The 22,904-nt window shown below is 32.2% G+C and overlaps 1 protein-coding gene across 1 annotated transcript in view; it reads left to right on the top strand.

Annotated features, from left to right (window-relative positions):
- Nucleotides 1-22,904, top strand: part of fras1 (Fraser extracellular matrix complex subunit 1) — a 1,008,712-nt gene that overhangs the window by 298,261 nt on the left and 687,547 nt on the right. Inside the window, exon 10 of the mRNA XM_030143455.1 lies at nt 9,821-9,910. Within this exon, the coding sequence (XP_029999315.1) occupies nt 9,821-9,910 (90 nt within the window). The remainder of the gene's footprint in view (nt 1-9,820; nt 9,911-22,904) is intronic.

Raw genomic sequence — 22,904 nt, 5'->3', positions numbered from 1 at the left:
AATCCAACCCAGGACGCTTTCATTTCATATGTGGTCCTAAATCTGATGTGTATCCGATAATTTTGCAATTCGACTTCAGTTTGAACAGCCAGGTCGAATTTATCCGACCTTTACGTCATTGAAATGCGACAAACGTCACAATTCTGCGTCCCAGGAGAAAACATACTTGCTTCCATAAACACAGTGCATGTCTGTGTGGTCACGTATTATTATATAGAAGGCTCTGGTATTAGGTTACGTTAGGACCTCTTTTGTGCATGTGGGTCACTTCAGAGTCGCGTTCTGTTCATACTCAAAACTGATAGAAGTCGCATTTAATGTGTAATATAAACCAGCACACACAAAAAAAATTGGATTTCCCCCAAAAATCCGAATTGTGCATTAAGACCTGTGGAGCATCTGTTCTAGAGGTCGACCAATATAGGTTTTCCTTAGACCGATCCCGATTTCTTAAAAATTTGGTCAGCTGATGGCCGATATCTACAGCTGATTTTTGAGGCCGATATTTACCGCAGATTTTTTTTTTTTAACCCATAAAGACCCAAACATCTACCATCTACCAAACTCATCTACTGATTTAAAGTGTTCAATACCTGCTGATCCATTAATCCTATCAATACATGTAAATAATTGGTGTAAAATACAGTTTGTCATCTTTTCACGGTCATCAGATATGACCCGTTTGGACGTTCAGAGGCTCCGTAGTTACCATGGAAACAGTGTCATCTTCTACAATACTGATTCACCAGTAAAATCCGTGGAGTTGAATCAATGACAGTGGATGGACACACTGGGTTTATGTTCAATTAATGAGAGATTATGCTGAAAAAGTGATTTTTTTTTTTTTTTCGGTTTTCCCTATTTTTTATGTAGATTTAGCAAAATATAAAAAAAAAAAAAAAAAAGACCAAAACTGAAGAAAAATTCAGCAAAATATTTAAAAAATGACCAAAACCGAAGAAAAAAAATTGTAAAATAATGAAAGAATGAACAAAACCCAGGTAAAACAAAGTAAAATGATGTCCAAAATGACCAAAATAGAAGAAAAATTGACTACAATGATGAAAGAATGAACCAAACTCAGCAAAAACCAAGTAAAATGATGTCCAAAATGACCAAAACTGAAGAAAAATTTAGTAATATGATGAAATAATCAACAAAACGAAACAAAACCAGAGTAAAATAATGTACAAAATTACTAAAACTAAAGAAAAATTTTGTAAAATAATGAAAGAATGTACAAAACCCAGCATAAACCAAGTAAAATAATGTACAAAATAACCAAAACTGATGAAAAATTGAGTAAAATAATGAAAGAATGTACAAAACTCAGCAAAAACCTAGTAAAATAACGTTCAAAATGACCAAAACTGAAGAAAAATTCAGTAAAATAATGAAAGAATGAACAAAATGAAACAAAACCAGAGTAAAATAATGTACAAAATTACTAAAACTAAAGAAAAATTTTGTAAAATAATGAAAGAATGTACAAAACCCAGCATAAACCGAGTAAAATAATGTACAAAATAATCAAAACTGATGAAAAATTTAGTAAAATAATGAAAGAATGAACAAAACTCAGCAAAAATCTAGTAAAATAATGTTCAAAATGACCAAAACTGAAGAAAAATTTAGTAAAATAATGAAAGAATGAACAAAACTCAGCAAAAACCTAGTAAAATAATGCTCAAAATGACCAAAACTGAAGAAAAATTTAGTAAAATAATGAAAGAATGAACAAAACTCAGCAAAAACCAAGTAAAATAATGTTCAAAATGACCAAAACTGAAGAAAAATTTAGTAAAATAATGAAATAATCAACAAAACGAAACAAAACCAGAGTAAAATAATGTACAAAATTACTAAAACTAAAGAAAAATTTAGTAAAATAATGAAAGAATGAACAAAACCCAGCATAAACTGAGTAAAATAATGTACAAAATAACGAAAACTGATGAAAAATTTAGTAAAATAATGAAATAATCAACAAAACCAGAGTAACATAACGTACAAAATTACTAACACTAAAGAAAAATGTTGTAAAATAATGAAAGAATGAACAAAACCCAGCATAAACCAAGTAAAATAATGTACAAAATAACCGAAACTGATGAAAAATTGAGTAAAATAATGAAAGAATGTACAAAACTCAGCAAAAACCTAGTAAAATAATGTTCAAAATGACCAAAACTGAAGAAAAATTCAGTAAAATAATGAAAGAATGAACAAAATGAAACAAAACCAGAGTAAAATAATGTACAAAATTACTAAAACTAAAGAAAAATTTTGTAAAATAATGAAAGAATGTACAAAACCCAGCATAAACCGAGTAAAATAATGTACAAAATAATCAAAACTGATGAAAAATTTAGTAAAATAATGAAAGAATGAACAAAACTCAGCAAAAATCTAGTAAAATAATGTTCAAAATGACCAAAACTGAAGAAAAATTTAGTAAAATAATGAAAGAATGAACAAAACTCAGCAAAAACCTAGTAAAATAATGTTCAAAATGACCAAAACTGAAGAAAAATTTAGTAAAATAATGAAAGAATGAACAAAACTCAGCAAAAACCTAGTAAAATAATGTTCAAAATGACCAAAACTGAAGAAAAATTTAGTAAAATAATGAAATAATCAACAAAACGAAACAAAACCAGAGTAAAATAATGTACAAAATTACTAAAACTAAAGAAAAATTTAGTAAAATAATGAAAGAATGAACAAAACCCAGCATAAACTGAGTAAAATAATGTACAAAATAACGAAAACTGATGAAAAATTTAGTAAAATAATGAAATAATCAACAAAACCAGAGTAACATAACGTACAAAATTACTAACACTAAAGAAAAATGTTGTAAAATAATGAAAGAATGAACAAAACCCAGCATAAACCAAGTAAAATAATGTACAAAATAACCGAAACTGATGAAAAATTGAGTAAAATAATGAAAGAATGTACAAAACTCAGCAAAAACCTAATAAAATAATGTTCAAAATGACCAAAACTGAAGAAAAATTCAGTAAAATAATGAAAGAATGAACAAAATGAAACAAAACCAGAGTAAAATAATGTACAAAATTACTAAAACTAAAGAAAAATTTTGTAAAATAATGAAAGAATGTACAAAACCCAGCATAAACCGAGTAAAATAATGTACAAAATAATCAAAACTGATGAAAAATTTAGTAAAATAATGAAAGAATGAACAAAACTCAGCAAAAATCTAGTAAAATAATGTTCAAAATGACCAAAACTGAAGAAAAATTTAGTAAAATAATGAAAGAATGAACAAAACTCAGCAAAACCTAGTAAAATAATGTTCAAAATGACCAAAACTGAAGAAAAATTTAGTAAAATAATGAAATAATCAACAAAACGAAACAAAACCAGAGTAAAATAATGTACAAAATTACTAAAACTAAAGAAAAATTTAGTAAAATAATGAAAGAATGAACAAAACCCAGCATAAACTGAGTAAAATAATGTACAAAATAACGAAAACTGATGAAAAATTTAGTAAAATAATGAAATAATCAACAAAACCAGAGTAACATAACGTACAAAATTACTAACACTAAAGAAAAATGTTGTAAAATAATGAAAGAATGAACAAAACCCAGCATAAACCAAGTAAAATAATGTACAAAATAACCGAAACTGATGAAAAATTTTGTAAAATAATGAAAGAATGGACAAAACCGAACAAAATCAAAGTAAAATAATGTACAAAATAACCGAAACTGATGAAAAATTGTCAACTTTACTCTTTACTTATGAACATCTACATGATTAGTAAATGAAATGTAGGAAAATACCTGACATTTACTGAAAACAAAACACAAAATACAAAAGATAATATTACAATAAATGGTGATAAATCAGTTAAAGATGGTTAAATATAGAGACAAATTAATTTGACTGATGAAATGTATGAAAATGCATAATTCCTTTTTTTTTATTTTTTTTTATTTTTTTTAAAGCATAGTATCACTCCTTTAAGAATAAATTGGGTTTATTTGAACCAAAAGAGTGAGCTTCTGCATTTACTTATGAAGAGGTGAAATCAGATGTAATCATCAGTGCTCAGTCCACACATGTGATGCTTTGGAACAGCAGGTGTGAACAGACTCCCCAACAGCTGGACTCTGGGTGGTTTTCATGTTAATACAAGGTCTGAACAGGACCTTAGACTCAGCCCAGTTTAGAAAGTAGGACACAAGGTATGAGGGAGATTTAGGCCAAAGCAAACTGAGGCTTTTTAACCGCTGTTCCCTTACAGTCCGTTTACGTGACCGAGAAAATCTGATAACTGTAATTATATAGATCATTTATAATAATCAGGTGTGATGCGTTTACGTGCACTTCAGAAATATGATAATCCATGTTCATGGTCTTTGGTTTAGTTCATTTTTTTCATTACTTTATTTAATTTATGTTTAGTTTAGCTCATTTTATTCATTATTTTACTCAGTTTTTGTTCGGTTTTGTCCATTTTTTTCTTTGTTTTACTCAATTTATATATTTTTATTATTTTATTATTTTATTATTATTTTTATTTATTATTATTATTTTATTTTATTATTTTATTATCATTATTTTATATAATATTTTTCTTCAGTTTTGGTCATTTAGTACATGATTTTACTCAGTTTTTGTTTGGTTTTGTAAGAAATTTTTTCATTATTTTACTACGTTTTTCTTCAGTTTTGGTCATTTTGTAGATTATTTTACTTGGTTTTGCACGGTTTTGTTCATTCTTTCATTATTTTACACAATTTTTCTTCAGTTTTGGTCATTTTGTACATTACTTTACTCGGTTTTGTTCATTCTTTAATTATTTTACTCCATTTTTCTTCAGTTTTGGTCATCTAGTACATGATTTTACTCAGTTTTTGTTTGGTTTTGTAAGAAATTTTTTCATTATTTTACTACGTTTTTCTTCAGTTTTGGTCATTTTGTAGATTATTTTACTTGGTTTTGCACGGTTTTGTTCATTCTTTCATTATTTTACACAATTTTTCTTCAGTTTTGGTCATTTTGTACATTACTTTACTCGGTTTTGTTCATTCTTTAATTATTTTACTCCATTTTTCTTCAGTTTTGGTCATCTAGTACATGATTTTACTCAGTTTTTGTTTGGTTTTGCAATAAATTTTTTCATTATTTTGCTACGTTTTTCTTCAGTTTTGGTCATTTTGTACATTACTCGGTTTTGTTCATTCTTTAATTATTTTACTCAATTTTTCTTCAGTTTTAGTCATTTTGTACATAATTTTACTTGGTTTTCGCTCGGTTTTGACCATTCTATTATTTTATTCAATTTTTCTTCAGTTTTGGTCATTTTTAAATATTTTGCTAAATTTTTCCTTAGTTTTGGTCATTTTGTACATTACTTTACTCAGTTTGGTCATTTTGTACATGATTTTACTTGGTTTTTGCTTGGTTTTGTTCATTCTTTCAATTATTTTAGTCAATTTTTCTTCAGTTTTGGTCACTTTTTAAATGTCTTGCTAAATTTTTCCCCAGTTTTGGTAATTTTGTGCATTATTATACTCTGATTGTTTTCAGTTTTGTTCATTCTTTCATAATTTACACATTTTTTCTTCAGTTTTGGTCATTTTTAAATTTTTTGCAAAAATTTTTCGTCAGTTTTGATCATTTTTGTACATTATTTTACCTGGTTTTTGCTGGGTTTTATTCATTCTTTCGTTATTTAAGTACATTTTTCTTCAGTTTTGGTCATTTTGAACAATAGTTTACTTGGTTTTTGCAGGGTTTTGTTCATTCTTTCATTATTTTACTACATTTTTCTTCAGTTTTGGCCATTTTTTAAAAATGTTTTGCAAAATTTTCTTCAGTTTTGGTCAGTTTACACATTATTCTACTCAGTTTTTGTTGGGTGTTGTTTATTCTTTCATTATTTTACAAAATTTTTCTGCAGTTTTCTTCGTTTTTTTTTTTTAATGTTTTGCAAAATTTTTCTTCAGTTATGGTCATTTTGCACGTCATTCTACTCGTTTTTTTATTGAGTTTTGTTCATTCTTACATTATTTTACAAAATTTGTCTTCAGTTTTTGGTCATTTTAAACATTATTTTACTCGGTTTTTGTTTGGTTTTGTTCATTTTTTCATTACTTGATTTTTATTTTGTTTTGTTTAAGTCTAACGACCATAGAATCAAACTTCCTGTTACTGTCCTCCGCTCATGTTTCACCACATCCCTTCTGTTTTCTACAATTTTTTTTCCCTTCACATGTTCAGATGTAAAAGAACTAAATAACTCCTGTAAACATGTATGACAACACTAGAGTTCTGGGGGTACATCCAGGTCAGACACTGATTGGAGTATTAGTGTGAATGTAAACAGACTCATTTTTTTTTTTTTTTAATTCTCCAAAATGACCAGTTCTTTTTAACTCCGCTCCACAACAACTCCACAGTTGATCCAGTGTTTTCTTAACAACAAGCAGATTTAATAATATTACGTTAAATGTCCCCCTGCCATGACCAAATAAGCCCTCATTAATCACACTGTATGGTGATAATTACAGCTGGTAAGTGTCATTAGCTGTAAGTAGCATAATTGGCTCTCGTCCAGCATTGAATTGGGCAAGGTCACTCCGCTAAGAAGATCACTGCCGTGCAGTTTTCACCCTGCGCGTGTCGGTGCGCGCGGCAATAAGACAAGCTAATGGGTTTTATGACACGTGTGGGTCAATAGACAGTGGAAGTGCTGCCAAAGGTACGCGGCGGCAGGTTTATGATCCCCTGTAGTGCCACCTCGGATCAAAACCGTTAACGTGAATAATCGCAGAACGCAAACAGCACCATTAATGAAACGTTGCTGTGCCGTTTAGGCGTCTTTCATGTTTTCTATTTTAGTCTTTAACGTCCCAGGGGGAGATTTGTTTGCACAGATCTGACACGGAACACACATCATGTAGCGTTAACTCCGCCCCCTCCCCCACCCCCTCCCCCTCCTCCACGGCGTCCATATGAATACAAATGATCAGCTCCAGCTCCATCGACTGATGGGAATGAACTTCAGCCAAAGCCAACTCCATCTGTGACCAAACAGAAGGAACTAGGAAGTGGATTCCAAGGGTCGTCACTGTCATTAACAACAAATTTGAAGGTTATTTTAGAAACGTAAAGAAGGTTCAAGTGTCATATACAGGGTGGGGAAGCAAAATTTACAATGAACATTTAGTTGTTTTTTCTCAGCAGGCACTACGTCAATTGTTTTGAAACCAAATATATATTGATGTCATAATCATACCTAACACTATTATCCATACCTTTTCAGAAACTTTGGCCCATATGAGTAATCAGGAAAGCAAACGTCAAAGAGTGTGTGATTTGCTGAATGCATTCGTCACACCAAAGGAGATTTCAAAAATAGCTGGAGTGTCCATAAAGACTGTTTAGAATGGAAAGAAGAGAATGACTATGAGCAAAACTATTACCAGAAAGTCTGGAAGTGGAGGAAGCAACAAAAAACGTACCAAAGCTTTTATTAAAGCTCTCAAATCCAAAATCCTAAAGGATCCAAACAAATCCATGAGAAAAATGGCAATTGAACTTGAGGTAGACAACAAGACCGTTAGAAATGCAGTAAAATATGATTTGAAGTTAAAATCTTACACAAGAACACCAAAACACTTGTTGACAACAGCAACAAATCCAACTTGAGCAATTTTTGGGAATCATGTTTATGTCCGCCTTCTAGCCCAGATCTAAACCCTCTGGATTCTGCTGTTTGGGGCGTTTTAGAACATGCTACCGATAGAACATCACACAGCAATGTCGACTTTCTTAAAGATACTATTAAAGAAGAATGGGAGAAGTTGTCACCCCAATATTTGAGGAACACTTGCGCAAGTTTCAGGAAGCGTGTGAAGGCAGTTATTGAGAAAGAAGGAGGACACATAGAATAAAAACATTTTCTATTATGGACATTTTCTTGTGGCAAATAAATTCTCATGACTTTCAATAAACTAATTGGTCATACACTGTCTTTCAATCCCTGCCTCAAAATATTGTAAATTTTGCTTCCCCACCCTGTAGAAATGGAACACATCGAGAACTTTCAGGCTTCTCCTCTGACAGATCTGACTCCATCCACTATCAGAGCCTCCAGGGGGAAGATATTTATTCATCAGTCCCAAAACATGTGCATAAAAACATGTCAGTTTGGAGCTTTGACCTTAAACTCTAACGCCAAACTGTAATAAAAGCTATTTTAAGCCTCAAAGACCAAAAACAGCAGCCAGTGACCAAAAGCATCTACTGATCTACGAATCCTATTAATACATGTAAATAATTGGTGGAAAATGCAGTTTGTCATCTTTTCATGGTCATTTGATATGACCTATTTGGATGAAATCTGGACATCGTAGACATGCTCCCTCCATGAATGTCTACGAACTCCAGATTTTGTATGAACTGGAAGATTCGTACAAACCCATCACTGATAAGAATCTTTATGACCTAGGCATTAGCGCTCTTTCCTTGAAAATGACAGCATCTGGTCTCAGAAAATGAAAAAAAAAAAAAAAACAGGCATTCTTGGTCTGTTTTTCAGTTTCTTCAGGTAGTAACTTTCTTTTTTGTTATTAGAAGGAGAAAACAAAAATCAATCCAGTTTTTAAAATTTGGTTTACCTGTTTTGACACAAAAAGAAAAACACCTTGAAATTCAATTTTAATTCTTCTATTTTAAAACGAAAATCAATTCACCACTAGTTTTTCTTTTGTTTCTGAAAAGAAAATCCAATTACCAACAGATACACTCACCCAGTTTTAATGCATATTTTCTTTCTGTTCGCTCTCTTTATTATAGAGCTGCAACCGATTAATCGACTAGGTGCTTGAAGTCAATGCAAAAAGTCCCGATTCGATTAATCGACTCGAATTGATTGAAGGGAAATATTCTATTGCAGTTTTCCTGAATTGAAGCTTCTTTGTGCGTCACAATAAGCGTCCGTGTGAAACACAACAGTGGAACCAATGTTTAACAGCAGAGAAATGAAGGACACAAAGCTCTGATTCAGGAGAATTGTGGTTGATTTTTTTTTTTTTGGATCACTTTGAGTCGATTAATCAGTTGCAGCTCTAGTTTATTATTATATTTACTCATTTTATCTAGCTTTTTTTTTAGATAGCTTTCTGTAAAAATCCGACTAGTAGAGTTAATATCATGAAAATCCAACATTTTTACCCCACAAAACGCTCTTAAATTAAGCGTGGATGTGTAGATAAATGGCTTATCCTCAAGTCATTTCTCTACATTCATCCTACAATCACAGATTTTTTATTTGACCTCATTTTTGTGTTTCTTTGGAAAAACATTTGCTCATTATATAAATGTAAATTTAAAAAATATGGCATTTTAAGAAGCCCACATGATTTTTGTATTATTTCCGTGGGTGTTCATGTTTTCATTTTAAATCATTTTACCAATAAATCTAGCCTTTAATTGCATCTTTTTGTTTAATAAGTACCTTTCACTTACATTTGCTTCTCCTCCTCTCACTTAATGAATTATATTTCTGATATTTTTTGCCAAACATACAGCTTATATATATATATATATATATATATATATATATATATATATATATATATTTTTTTTTTTTAATAATTCTGTTAATAAATCATTCAAATGAGGCATGTGGAATGAATACTAATATTTTGAAATGGTAAAGTTTTTGTGAAAGTGTCTAAACTCTGATTCATTTGAATAATTAATGAGGTGTTGTGAGTTAAGTGTAGTCAAATGGAAGTACTTATTTTTGTGTTTTTTTTTTTTTTAGGGATCGGAGCTTGTTTACCTGCCGGGGAAGTGCTGCCCTGAGTGCTCCTCTGAGAAACCCTCCTGTGTGCACGAGGGGAAATCCTACAAGGTAATTCTACGATGCATCTCCATTTGACTGTGGTTGTTTTTGTTTTTTTCAGATAAGCATGAATAGAAAAGTACAGAAACACAGAAAATCTACAGTGTGTGGGTGAGACAAAGACACCACAGGCTGCAGTAACTTTTTTTTTTCTCTCCAAAGTATAAAAAAAAAGCACAAAGTCTCAAAGCAGAGGAGGCTGCTTCTACACAAACAACCAAATCTATCAATATTTAGCTGGATATAAATATATAAATACACTCCACGCATTGAGAAACTGCAGGAGGACAAAGTATATGTGTGTGTTTTTGGACAGAGCTGTTACTTTTTCTGTTGGGCTTGTAACACGATCGCCTTTCTCGTTATTTTAGTCGACATCCTGTTATTTTTAAGAGTATTGGCACTTTTATTGTTCACTGTGTAATTCTTTTTTTTCCAGTTCTCTTTTTAGTAGGATTTCCACATGTTTATTCACTTAAGAATTCACCATCCTCATCCATTCATCTGAAAATTACAACCGAATCACACAGCGATGCATCCAAGACTCCGCAGAGAACACAAAAGCAGCACAAAAGATGTAATTTATACAAAATACAAAATTAAGATCTAAACTCTCCAGAACAGGAATGCTGGGATGCACATTTGTGATATTAAAATAAATAAATAAATAAAACATCAATACAAAAGGTTTAAAACGGAAAAAGGGATTCACTGTGTAGTTCACAATACGAAGCTTTATTTTTGACATTTTTTCGTGGAGAGCAAATCTGAAAAGCAGTAGGTAAGCTGAGTTTGAGCCTTTTTTGGGGAAAATACATTTAAATGTTTCCGTACAGAGCATGCTTGGTCTGTCTTAAAACTGTACATTATGTTCACATCTTCGTTTTAATATAACACTTACTTAACGTTACTTATTTAGCTTATTGTTAGCTGTTAGCCTACTCCCAGTAAGCTCCAACTACATACAAAATACTTACACAATACGCAGTAAATAATGTCAGATGAGATTTTTTAGCTAACATTCCGTCATCATTAAATTAAAATGGTTTAGCAATGTTTGTAACTAAATACCACTGGTATGCAAAAGGCTAACAGTGTAGCATGCACAGTAACTGTTAGCGTATCCGTAATTGATATTCTGTTAAATTTTTCATAAACTTCTGACAGCCATTAACTAATACACAAAATACTTACACAGTAACATCAGAATGGCCATGTTTAATCAGAATCTTTTTTGTTTTGGCCAACATTATGTTTAACCTTTACTTAAAACATAATTTTGCAGTGTTAGTCATTAGCATATTACTGGTAAGCTAACAGCTAACAGTGTAGCCTACACAGTAATAATGTCCACATACTTTTTAGTTAACATTCTGTTACATTTTCATAAACTGCTGATAGAAATGCTTGTTTGCTAACAGTAATGCCACTGTCAGGATGGTTTTAGCTAGCATTCGTTTAAATTTCAATAAAAACTCCTGATCAAAGTTAGTTTTCCTGTGTTAGCCATTAGTGCTAGTATGCTATTGGCTAACAACTTGGCGTACACACAGTCTAGCGTGGACACTTTTTAGCCAACATTCTGTTGAATTTATTGATAGACTTTAGTTTTTAGGTTAGAGGCAAAGTATTTACATGGAAACTGATGTCATTGTCAGATAGTACGTAGAAACTTGTTTTCGGTAACTTTCTGTTAAATTTTCCTAAACTACTGTTATAAATGACTGTGAGATGCTAACAGGTATAAAATACTTTGTGTTGTTAATGTTTATAGGGGGCTGCTTTGCTCCATTTGCCTCTTTTCTGTCTGATTATGTTTGAACCACGTCCTTAACATTTGTTTTTTTGATGATTTGGTTCTGTTTTAGCCTCGTCATAAACTTAGAATAAACACAACGTGTGGTAGTGTAGGATCTGTGTATTGGGCATTGTTCAGAACATAGTTGTATGTGTAAACAAGTTTGATCTGTTGTTAATTTAAGCAGAGAATTAAATTTTATTCCTGGTTTCATGGTTTCCTGCCTCCCAAGGCAGCCGTGTTGTATCTTTCACCAATCAGTGTATGTTTTGGAAAGAAAGCGATCAATCTCCTGAAGTAATTACCACTGCTGCGTTATATGATGCACAACTATTGTAATTCAGTAAGATTTGAGGCAATTTAATTCAACACAATACCATATATCAGCAAAGTACCAATAGTGTGACTGTATTTTTCCGGTTCAACTTGATAAATGAACTAAAATAATGCAGCCGTTACTTCACACATCAGTTTACCGCAGTTCCGTAAACGTCTGATATCTGCTTTTGCTTTGTGACTTCTAAAAAAAAAAATACACAAACAGGCCTTTTCGTTGAGTGACAAAAGACAAGATAAATCCAGAAACCACCTTAAAGCAGTCCTTGTTTCCTGCTCTGTCTCCAGTTACCCTTTGACAACACGCCTCAGCCTGAAGCGTTGTTTACACTCGCAGAAAACTGAGCCTTGAGACTTGGCAAGAGTCGGACACTGATAGAAGAGATGAGAGATGCGCTCGAGAAAACTATTTAGAGAGGAGGAATCAGTCTAAATTAGGGATGCACTGATACCACTTTTTTTCAGACCGAGTACAAGTACTTACATTTGAGTAGTTGCTGATACCGAGTACCGATATGAGTACTTAATAATGCCATTCCAGTTCTTAGTTCCTTTTGTAAATGTGCTTTATTGTCGTTGTCATTAGTCTGACTGGAACAAAGTGCTGCTACTGACATTTAATGTGTTGGAATGAGTGTTTCTCAATTAATCCACCAGGGGGCGCCGCTCTTAATTAACCATATTGGCCGAATAAGATAAGATAAGATAAGATAAGATAAGATAAGATAAGATAAGATAAGATAAGATAAGACTGGTCTACAAGGAAAATGCTTCCGGAATAAAAGTAATGAAATTTTACCACATGAGAGTCACTGATAAAGAAAAATCAAGTAAAAAATGCTGGTTGGCTGAACTTTCCAAGATACAGCCTTGGGTCAAAATGTGAAATTCAAGAATTAACGAGAGAATGGGTTTGACTCAAAAGGAAAATTTGTCTCAGAGCTCCAAGATCTACTTTAAAACACTGTCTGCACATTAGAATACATTCACTTTACAGGTTCTATTTAGTGGAAGATTTATAAAACTATTATATAAATGTACATAAACCAATATATACAGGGTGGGGAAGCAAAATGTACAATATTTTGAGGCAGGGATTGAAAGACAGTGTATGACCAATTAGTTTATTGAAAGTCATGAGAATTTATTTGCCACAAGAAAATGTCCATAATAGAAAATGTTTTTATTCCATGTGTCCTCCTTCTTTCTCAATAACTGCCTTCACACGCTTCCTGAAACTTGCGCAAGTGTTCCTCAAATATTGGGGTGACAACTTCTCCCATTCTTCTTTAATAGTATCTTCCAGACTTTCTGGTAATAGTTTTGCTCATAGTCATTCTCTTCTTTCCATTATAAACAGTCTTTATGGACACTCCAACTATTTTTGAAATCTCCTTTGGTGTGACGAGTGCATTCAGCAAATCACACACTCTTTGACGTTTGCTTTCCTGATTACTCATATGGGCAAAAGTTTCTGAAAAGGTATGGATAATAGTGTTAGGTATGATTATGACATCAATATATGTTTGGTTTCAAAACAACTGACATAGTGCCTGCTGAGAAAAAACAAGTAAATGTTCATTGTAAATTTTGCTTCCCCACCCTGCATGTGTAATAACACTTAATCATATACCTTGAAAACATCAGCAAACCGGCACTTTTGTCATTTATTTTCCGATCAATCTTATTAAAATACGTAACATTTAGCACATTTAATCTCTGAAGCAAATCATTTCTAAAAAATTGTAGACCAGTGTAAGATATGCCTGTTTTTAGTCCCACAAGGGGAAATTTCAGGTTTTTAGCAGCAAAATACAAGCACACAAGAGCAAAGAAGTACAAAATTAAGATAAAAACTATCAAGAAAGTTATATACACTATACAGGGTGAGTCAGAAAAAACGCTCTTTTCATTTAAAGAAATTGTACCACTGAAATGGAAATGCTTATTTTTCTTTTGATCATACAGTCATATTGATGTGGTTATTGAGCATGTCTGGCGATTGAATCATTGATTTATGGCATAGCATAACAGAGGGAATGTCCATTGTTTATTGTGCACCGAAATATCTGCCAACACAGTTTATGCCACCGTGAATGAAATTGAAATTGTCAACCATTACAGCATGTTTACTCGCCATCAAAATGTTTTGTCTCAACGAAGTCGTCCGGCACGACCTTCAACCTGGCTACCATTCAGATTGATGCAAATCTGTGCTCGTTGTCGCATCTCTAACACAGCTCTTCTCGCCATTCGTGTTCGTCGTAGGGCTTGGATTTCAGCCGTGATGCGATTTCGGAGTTCCTGAAGAGTTTGTGGAACAGTCTGATACACACGGTTTTTAAGATACCCCCACAAGAAAAAATCAAGGGGGGTCAAGTCCGGGGATCGGGGAGAATTTTGTCACCATGAAAGCTCTCTGCACATCCATAAACTGTGGTCTTGCCATGATGAAAACTCCCTGGGCACTGTCATGTAGGCCTATGTCCTGAGTGTGAAAGCAAAGCCCCGACTCCTGTAATTGTTGTCAATTTCAAGTTTGTTCACTGTGGCATACATTGTGTTGGCAGGTATTTCAGTGCCCAATAAACAATGGACCTTCTCTCTCTTATGCAATGCAATAAATCTATGACTACATCACCAGACATGCTCAATAACCACATCAATATGACTGTATGGTCAAAAGGAAGATCAGTGTTTCCGTTTTAGCAGTACAATTTCTTTAAACGGAAAGAGTGTTTTTTCTAACTCACCCTGTATACAACTGAGCATAAGAAAAGAAATGATACCAAAAAAAATCCTACAAGTCTGTGGAGTCGCTGTAAAAGCGTCTGCGAGTGCGGCGCCAAACCAAAAAAAAAAAAAAAAAAAAAAAATTAAATAAATAAATAAATACATATGTATAATAAATATGGAGACAACAGAGGTTCGTGATACTAATGTTGATATTGATGAGGGTAGTTGTCTTAAATCTGTCAGTAGTTTTTCTCTAACTCACACAGTCGCTCTTTGAACAGATCCTCTACGTCCACGTTCCCGCTGGTATTCTCCGTCTGGGTACGGATCTGCGAGAACCTGTAAAACGGATGTACTGTACGCAGAGAACAGACAGAACGCTGCGTCCGTATCCGTCTGTGTCCTTAACGTTACTTTTGTCACCATCATTTACAGAAATGGGTCAAAAGGCTTTTAGTTGTTCTGCACCTCATGTACGGAATCAGTTACAGAAAGACTGGAAACTAACTGAGTTGATTTCTTTGAGCACTTTTAAGTCCAAACTGAGAGTTCTTGAGGCCAATTCCATATCTTGCACTTGCTTTTCTTAATCTGCCTGTACATGCAATTTTTATCATCTGTTTTTGTCGAGTGTGTGTGTATGTTGTATGTATTCTTGTAACTATGTGTTGCGTTGCTGCTGCCTATCTTGGCCAGGACACCCTTGTAAAAGAGGTTCTTAATCTCAATGGGACATTTCCTGGTTAAATAAAGGTTAAATAAAAAATTAAAAAAAAAATTATTCTGAAAAATCCCCACACTGCTGGCATTACTCCTCCGTTGTGTACCTGCTGCACTTTAACCCTTTCATGCATGAATTTTGAGAACCTTAATCAAGATTTTTTTCCTGAGTGTTTTTATTTCTGTTTAGGCATGAACAAAACAATGCAATTGAATTGTTTTATCAATCTATTTTTCATGTTTCAAGTTACAAAAATGTCCACTCAGCTGGACACCATGCGTTAAATTTTTGAAGCAAAGATACGTATATTTAAAACCCATCATCATAAAGTGATATACTGTGTGAAAACTATGAAATAAAAACATTTTTAATGCAGCTAATCTGATGTTTTCTCACATTTTTATCATACTCTAATACTAGTTTTTACTCATTTCATGGAGATAATACATAAAAAACGTGAACGTCCACTGTGTTGGTTGATATCCTCTTGAGGTCCAGTAAAGGGAAAATCTTTAGGTTTTTTACATTAAACAGTCATTTTGATTGGAAACTGCAAAACTCAAGTTTTTTTAGGATACATTTTTAAAATTATTTTCATTTATTTATTTATTTATTATATATTATATTATTATTATATATTTATTATATATTTTCATTTTTATTTATTTATTTTTTTTAATGGAATGTCCTTGCAATGAACAGCATTTTTTTTTTTTTTTTAATTAAAACTGTCAAACATTAGTCCCCTACAGAGGACAAAAATGCATTGCTGGGTCTCAGGAGGATATGGAATTAAAACAACTAAACCCATGAATATACAAGAGAACAGCTGGAGAATAACTGTCCACTGGAGTGACCACTATGCATGAAAGGGTTAACTGCCAACATCACGCTGCCGTAAACTGGTATCAGTGCGTTGTATTGGAGTACTTTTGCCAGTACGAGTACAAGTACACACTGTGAGTATCGGACCCGATACCTGATACTGGAATCAGTATCGGCGCATCCCTAATCTAAATATTCAATTATTGGTCACGTTTCTAAATAATAAAGTCATAGGGTGTTGTATGATCATAACACACAAATAAATAGGATTTTACCAGTGCATTCTGATTTAACCTCAACCTCAATCTGGTGTAAAATCCATCATATCCATGTCCAAGTTTTTTTTGTTTGTTTTTTTTTTTAAATTTCAGTTTTTCTTTTTTTTTTGTATGTGAATATCTGATCACTGGACTGAAGTGAGCTGGAAAACCACGGTGGGCAAAGTTAATAAACCGTGTTTACGTCGCACTTCTCTTAAAGCTGATTTAAAGGTCCATTAGGAAGCCATTTAAAGCAGAGTGAAAAGAAAAATTGCAATTTTAATTGTTTTAATTTTGTTGATTGAGTTGATTTTCTCAGTGTACGATGTAATTAATGAGTGCTGCCTGTGAGCGTGGAGGCACATTCCTCATGTTCCTCAGGCTGCCTCTTCTGTTTTATCCACGCTGCTACAATAAAAAGGAGGCAGCTCGTAGAACTTAAACAGAACAAGAGAATAATAACACCTTTTCTCTTTCTTTGTTCTAACATGCTCAGGAAATTCTGACTCACCATCTGCATTTATCCACGAAAGGAAAAAACACAGAAGGAGTTTAGACTTTAATACTGAACTGAAATAATATAAAATAGAACCATATCATCAACTGTTTTATCATCCAAATTTAATCCATAACAACCTAAACATCCACTGGTGACCAAAAAATCTACAGATCTAAACTGTTTTAATACCTGTTGATCCACTAATCCTATCAATACATGTCAATAATTGGTGTAAAATGCAGTTTTACTTCAATTATTTATAGGAAAAATGTACAAAATCTTGTAAAATGAGCAAAATACTTGAAAAATAAGGAAAAAATTAGCCAAAAAAACCTGGAAATATGGCATTAAAGTGAACAAATACATCTTAAGTGAGGAGAAAATTAGTAAAATACCAGAAAAGTGAAGAGAATTCATCATTTTAAGAACATGCGAACCCTGTATTTATTCTGTTAATCCTCAAAAACCAAAACCATCTACCGATCTAAACTGTTTAATACCTGTTGATCCACTAATCTAATCAATACATGTAAATGATTGGTGTAAAATGCAGTTTTACCTCAATTATTCATACGATAAATGTCTAAAAATTTGTAAAAGGAGCAAAATACTTGAAAAATAAGGAAAAATTAACCAAAAAACCTGGAAATATGGCATATAAGTGAATAAATACATCTAAACTGAGGAGAAAATGAGCAAAATACCAGAAAAATGAGGAGAATTCATCACTTTAACAACATCTGAATCCTATATTTATTCTGTTTACTTTGAAAAACCAAAACCATCTGTTGATCTAAACTGTTTAATACCTGTTGATCCATTAATCTAATCAATACATGTAAATAATGGGTGTTAAATCCAGTTGTACTTCACTTATTCATAGGATAAATGTCCAAAAACTCGTAAAATGAGCAAAATACTTGAAAAATATGGAAAAAAATTAACAAAAAAACCTGGAAATATGGCATATAAGTGAATAAATACATCTAAACTGAGGAGAAAATGAGCAAAATACCAGAAAAATGAGGAGAATTCATCACTTTAACAACATCTGAATCCTATATTTATTCTGTTTACTTTGAAAAACCAAAACCATCTGTTGATCTAAACTGTTTAATACCTGTTGATCCATTAATCTAATCAATACATGTAAATAATGGGTGTTAAATCCAGTTGTACTTCACTTATTCATAGGATAAATGTCCAAAAACTCGTAAAATGAGCAAAATACTTGAAAAATATGGAAAAAAATTAACAAAAAAACCTGGAAATATGGCATATAAGTGAATAAATACATCTAAACTGAGGAGAAAATGAGCAAAATACCAGAAAAATGAGGAGAATTCATCACTTTAACAACATCTGAATCCTATATTTATTCTGTTTACTTTGAAAAACCAAAACCATCTGTTGATCTAAACTGTTTAATACCTGTTGATCCATTAATCTAATCAATACATGTAAATAATGGGTGTTAAATCCAGTTGTACTTCACTTATTCATAGGATAAATGTCCAAAAACTCGTAAAATGAGCAAAATACTTGAAAAATATGGAAAAAAATTAACAAAAAAACCTGGAAATATGGCATATAAGTGAATAAATACATCTAAACTGAGGAGAAAATGAGCAAAATACCAGAAAAATGAGGAGAATTCATCACTTTAACAACATCTGAATCCTATATTTATTCTGTTTACTTTGAAAAACCAAAACCATCTGTTGATCTAAACTGTTTAATACCTGTTGATCCATTAATCTAATCAATACATGTAAATAATGGGTGTTAAATCCAGTTGTACTTCACTTATTCATAGGATAAATGTCCAAAAACTCGTAAAATGAGCAAAATACTTGAAAAATATGGAAAAAAATTAACAAAAAAACCTGGAAATATGGCATATAAGTGAATAAATATATCTAAACTGAGGAGAAAATGAGCAAAATACCAGAAAAATGAGGAGAATTCATCACTTTAACAACATCTGAATCCTGTATTTATTCTGTTTACTTTGAAAAACCAAAACCATCTGTTGATCTAAACTGTTTAATACCTGTTGATCCATTAATCTAATCAATACATGTAAATAATGGGTGTTAAATCCAGTTGTACTTCACTTATTCATAGGATAAATGTCCAAAAACTCGTAAAATGAGCAAAATACTTGAAAAATATGGAAAAGAATTAACAAAAAAACCTGGAAATATGGCATATAAGTGAATAAATACATCTAAACTGAGGAGAAAATGAGCAAAATACCAGAAAAATGAGGAGAATTCATCACTTTAACAACATCTGAATCCTCTATTTATTCTGTTAACCCTCAAAAACCATCTATTGATCTAAACTGTTTAATACCTGATGATCCATTAATCTAATCAATACATGTAAATAATGGGTGTTAAATCCAGTTGTACTTCACTTATTCATAGGATAAATGTCCAAAAACTTGTAAAATGAGCAAAATACTTGAAAAATAAGGCAAAGAAATCACCAAAAAACCTGGAAATATGGCATATAAGTGAATAAATACATCTAAACTGAGGAGAAAATGAGCAAAATACCAGAAAAATGAGGAGAATTCATCACTTTAACAACATCTGAATCCTGTATTTATTCTGTTAACCCTCAAAAACCAAAACCATCTGTTGATCTAAACTGTTTAATACCTGTTGCTCCATTTATCTAATCAATGTATGTAGATAATTGATGTAAAATACAGTTTGTCATCTTTTCATGGTCATCAGATATGAACCACTTGGATGTTTGTAGTTACCATGGAAACACCATCATCTTCTACAACATTGATTCAGCAGTCAAAAGCCATAGAGTTGGATCAATGACAGTGAATGGACACACTGAGTTTATGTTCAATTTTACTGAAAAAATTGCTTTTTCTTAAATTTGATGTGTTTCTGATGTAATAACTCTCAACTATAATCTGAGCTTTTATGAACATCTACATGATCAGTGAGTTAAATATAAGAAAATACATGATTTACACTGAAAAAATGCCAAATTTAGAGGATAATATGATAATAAATGGTGATAATTCACTTAAGAACAGTTAAATAGACTGAAAAATTCATTTGGGAACTGATATAAAAGTAGCACTGGGAAAAAAAAATTACTCCAGTTTTGGAAATAGTTATCAGACCCCCCCATTAATTGCTTTTTTTAATCTGTTTATGGGATATTAACTGCTTTTCATGTTCTCAATTTAGTTTTTTTTTTTACTGTCATTCACTTCAGTACAACTTGTTTCTTCATGTATTAACCCTTTCATGCATACTGGTCACTCCAGTGGACAGTTATTCTCCAGCTGTTCTCTTGTATATTCATGGGTTTTGTTGTTTTAGTTCCATATCAGTTAACACAGTGGACACTTATGCATCATTCCATACACTGACATTCATACCATTACTGTACCTTTCCTGTTCTTGGTAAACCTGATCTGCAGTGACATATTTGAGTGTAAATTATTTGCTAATTGTTATTAGACTGTAATTACCAGTTGTTGTTTTTTTAACAAGTTGTTTTTTGTTGCATATTATCTGAGTGAGTAATTAGTATTAGAGTGTGTTAAAATGTGAGAACACATAAGATTAGCAGCATTAAAAATGTTTTTATTTCATAGTTTTCACACAGTGTGTCAGTAAATGGATGTTTCTTTGCTTAAAAAATGTAATTTTTAATCTGTTCTGTTGTTTGTACATATAACCTGTGCTGCCACTCATTCTGTTTGTGTGCTGCCTCTTGGCCAGGTCGTTATTGTCAATGAGCATCAGTTCTCAACTAGCTTACCTGGTTAAATAAAGGTTAAATTAAAAAAAAAAAAAAAAAAAAATGCATGGTGTCCAGCTGAGTGGACATTTTTGTAACTCCATGAAAAGTAGGTTCATTAAAAAAAACATTCAATCACATTGATTTTTTTTTATTCATGCCTAAAGAAGAATAAAAACACTCTGGAAAAAATCTTGATTAAAATTCTCATAATTCATGCATGAAAGGGTTAATTTGTAACTCAAACATTTAATGTGTCTTTTACCAGACTGACTCACAAGAACACTTTTCTCTTCTTTGTTTTAGTTTCCAATCATTACTGTAAAGTGGCACTCACCGACTATGTTCTGATCACGACAGCTCGCGAGTTTACAGATTTTTTTAAGGTCTTTAAAGTCGTATTTCACCGAAGGCTTTTACACGTCTCAAGGTTCGCAGACTGCAGACGACTAATAGAAGGTCGTCCAGTGTTCAAATCACCCACAGTGAGGTCGTATTCATGACCGTCACATTTCTTTATCCTCTTCATATTCATCATGAAGCACAAGATGTTTTTTTTTTTCTTTTCATTGTCGCATCCTCATGACTCTGATCATTTGTGGTTATATAAGACCAACTAAAAATACACCAGTCAGTACTTTATCTGTTGATTTAAGCTCACACCTCCTTCCACGTGGGGCAGAATTGGATGGTATTATTGGGGCGTTAATTATGATGATTTATTAAATTACACATGGGTGACAGTCGTCATGTTTGCACAACTCATTTAAACTATTCTCTGAAGTCAGGAGTACGGGGTAAGGTCGGTGTCAAAATATTCGTGCAAATTAGTGTATAGTTGTGCAAAAAATAAATATGTGTAAACTCTTGAATGAGTTTAGTCGTACATAAAATCAGCGGTGTAAGAAAATATCGGTATTGTAATATATTGCGATATTTCACTTCATGATACTGTATCTGTCATGTACAATTTACTGCCACAGGTGGGAGACCTCTTTGGTCCCTTTGACGCTCTTCCACACTGTACTCTGTAATGTTGAATTTATGTCTCTGTTCTCCCTAATCTATGTAGCGGAAGTTCGTCAAGTAAATGCACACAGAGTCGAGTCAAAATCGGAGATCGAGCAGAATTGGAGCCACATAAAGTGTGTATTCATGCATAAAATAAACACTGAGTTGAAATCTTCAGAAACAACTGAATTTTTGCTCTGGGAGACCAATTTTATATTGTTAAAAGTAGGTTGGGTTTAGCTACAAACCATACCCTTTTTTTTTTTTTTTTTATCACATTTTGAACATTAATCTAGTCACATCGGAAACCCCCCTTTTTAGCTTGTCTCCGACAGGTTAAGGTCTTTTTGGTGTCTGTCAGGATTGGTCAAAACATATAATACAACTTTATTTGTATAGCACCTTTCACACAGAAATTGTAGCCCAAAGTGCTTCACATTGATTGAAAAAAATACAATATTAAAATACATTAAGATTTGATTAGAAATACAATAAAATAAAAATAAATATAAAAACAGCGCACGTTAAAATATTTGATTATGCATAGAATTTTTGAAGTGCAAGAAATAAGATGAAATTTGAGAGAAATACAATAAAGTAAAAATAAAAGCAGCACACATTAAAATATTTGATTATGCATAGAATTTTTGAAGTGCAAGAAATAAGATGAAATTTGAAATACAATAAAATAAAAAATAAAAACAGAAATACAATAAAATAAAATAAAAATAAAAAACCGCACATTCCTGGTTCCTGAATTGTGACCCCATTTTTATCTCCTTTCAAAGGCTAATGAGAATAAAAATGTACATAGTTGCATATACATATGCAACTAATTCCCAGTATTAGTTTATCATATATTATATATTAATATGTAACTTTTTTCCCAGAATATGTCAATTATTTCCCAAAATGTCCAAAATTTCCACTCACGTGTACTTCTTTTGTACACCACGTTTTCCGAAACTTTCCATGAGCTCACATGTTCTTTCTGCCTGCCCCGTTTTGTAACTTTGCATAAATTCACGTGTTCT

The sequence above is a fragment of the Sphaeramia orbicularis genome, chromosome 9 (assembly GCF_902148855.1).
Source record: "Sphaeramia orbicularis chromosome 9, fSphaOr1.1, whole genome shotgun sequence".
Taxonomy (NCBI): Eukaryota; Metazoa; Chordata; class Actinopteri; order Kurtiformes; family Apogonidae; genus Sphaeramia; species Sphaeramia orbicularis.
Note: the sequence above shows the minus strand (reverse complement) of the source record. Positions and strands in the feature narration are given on the sequence as shown.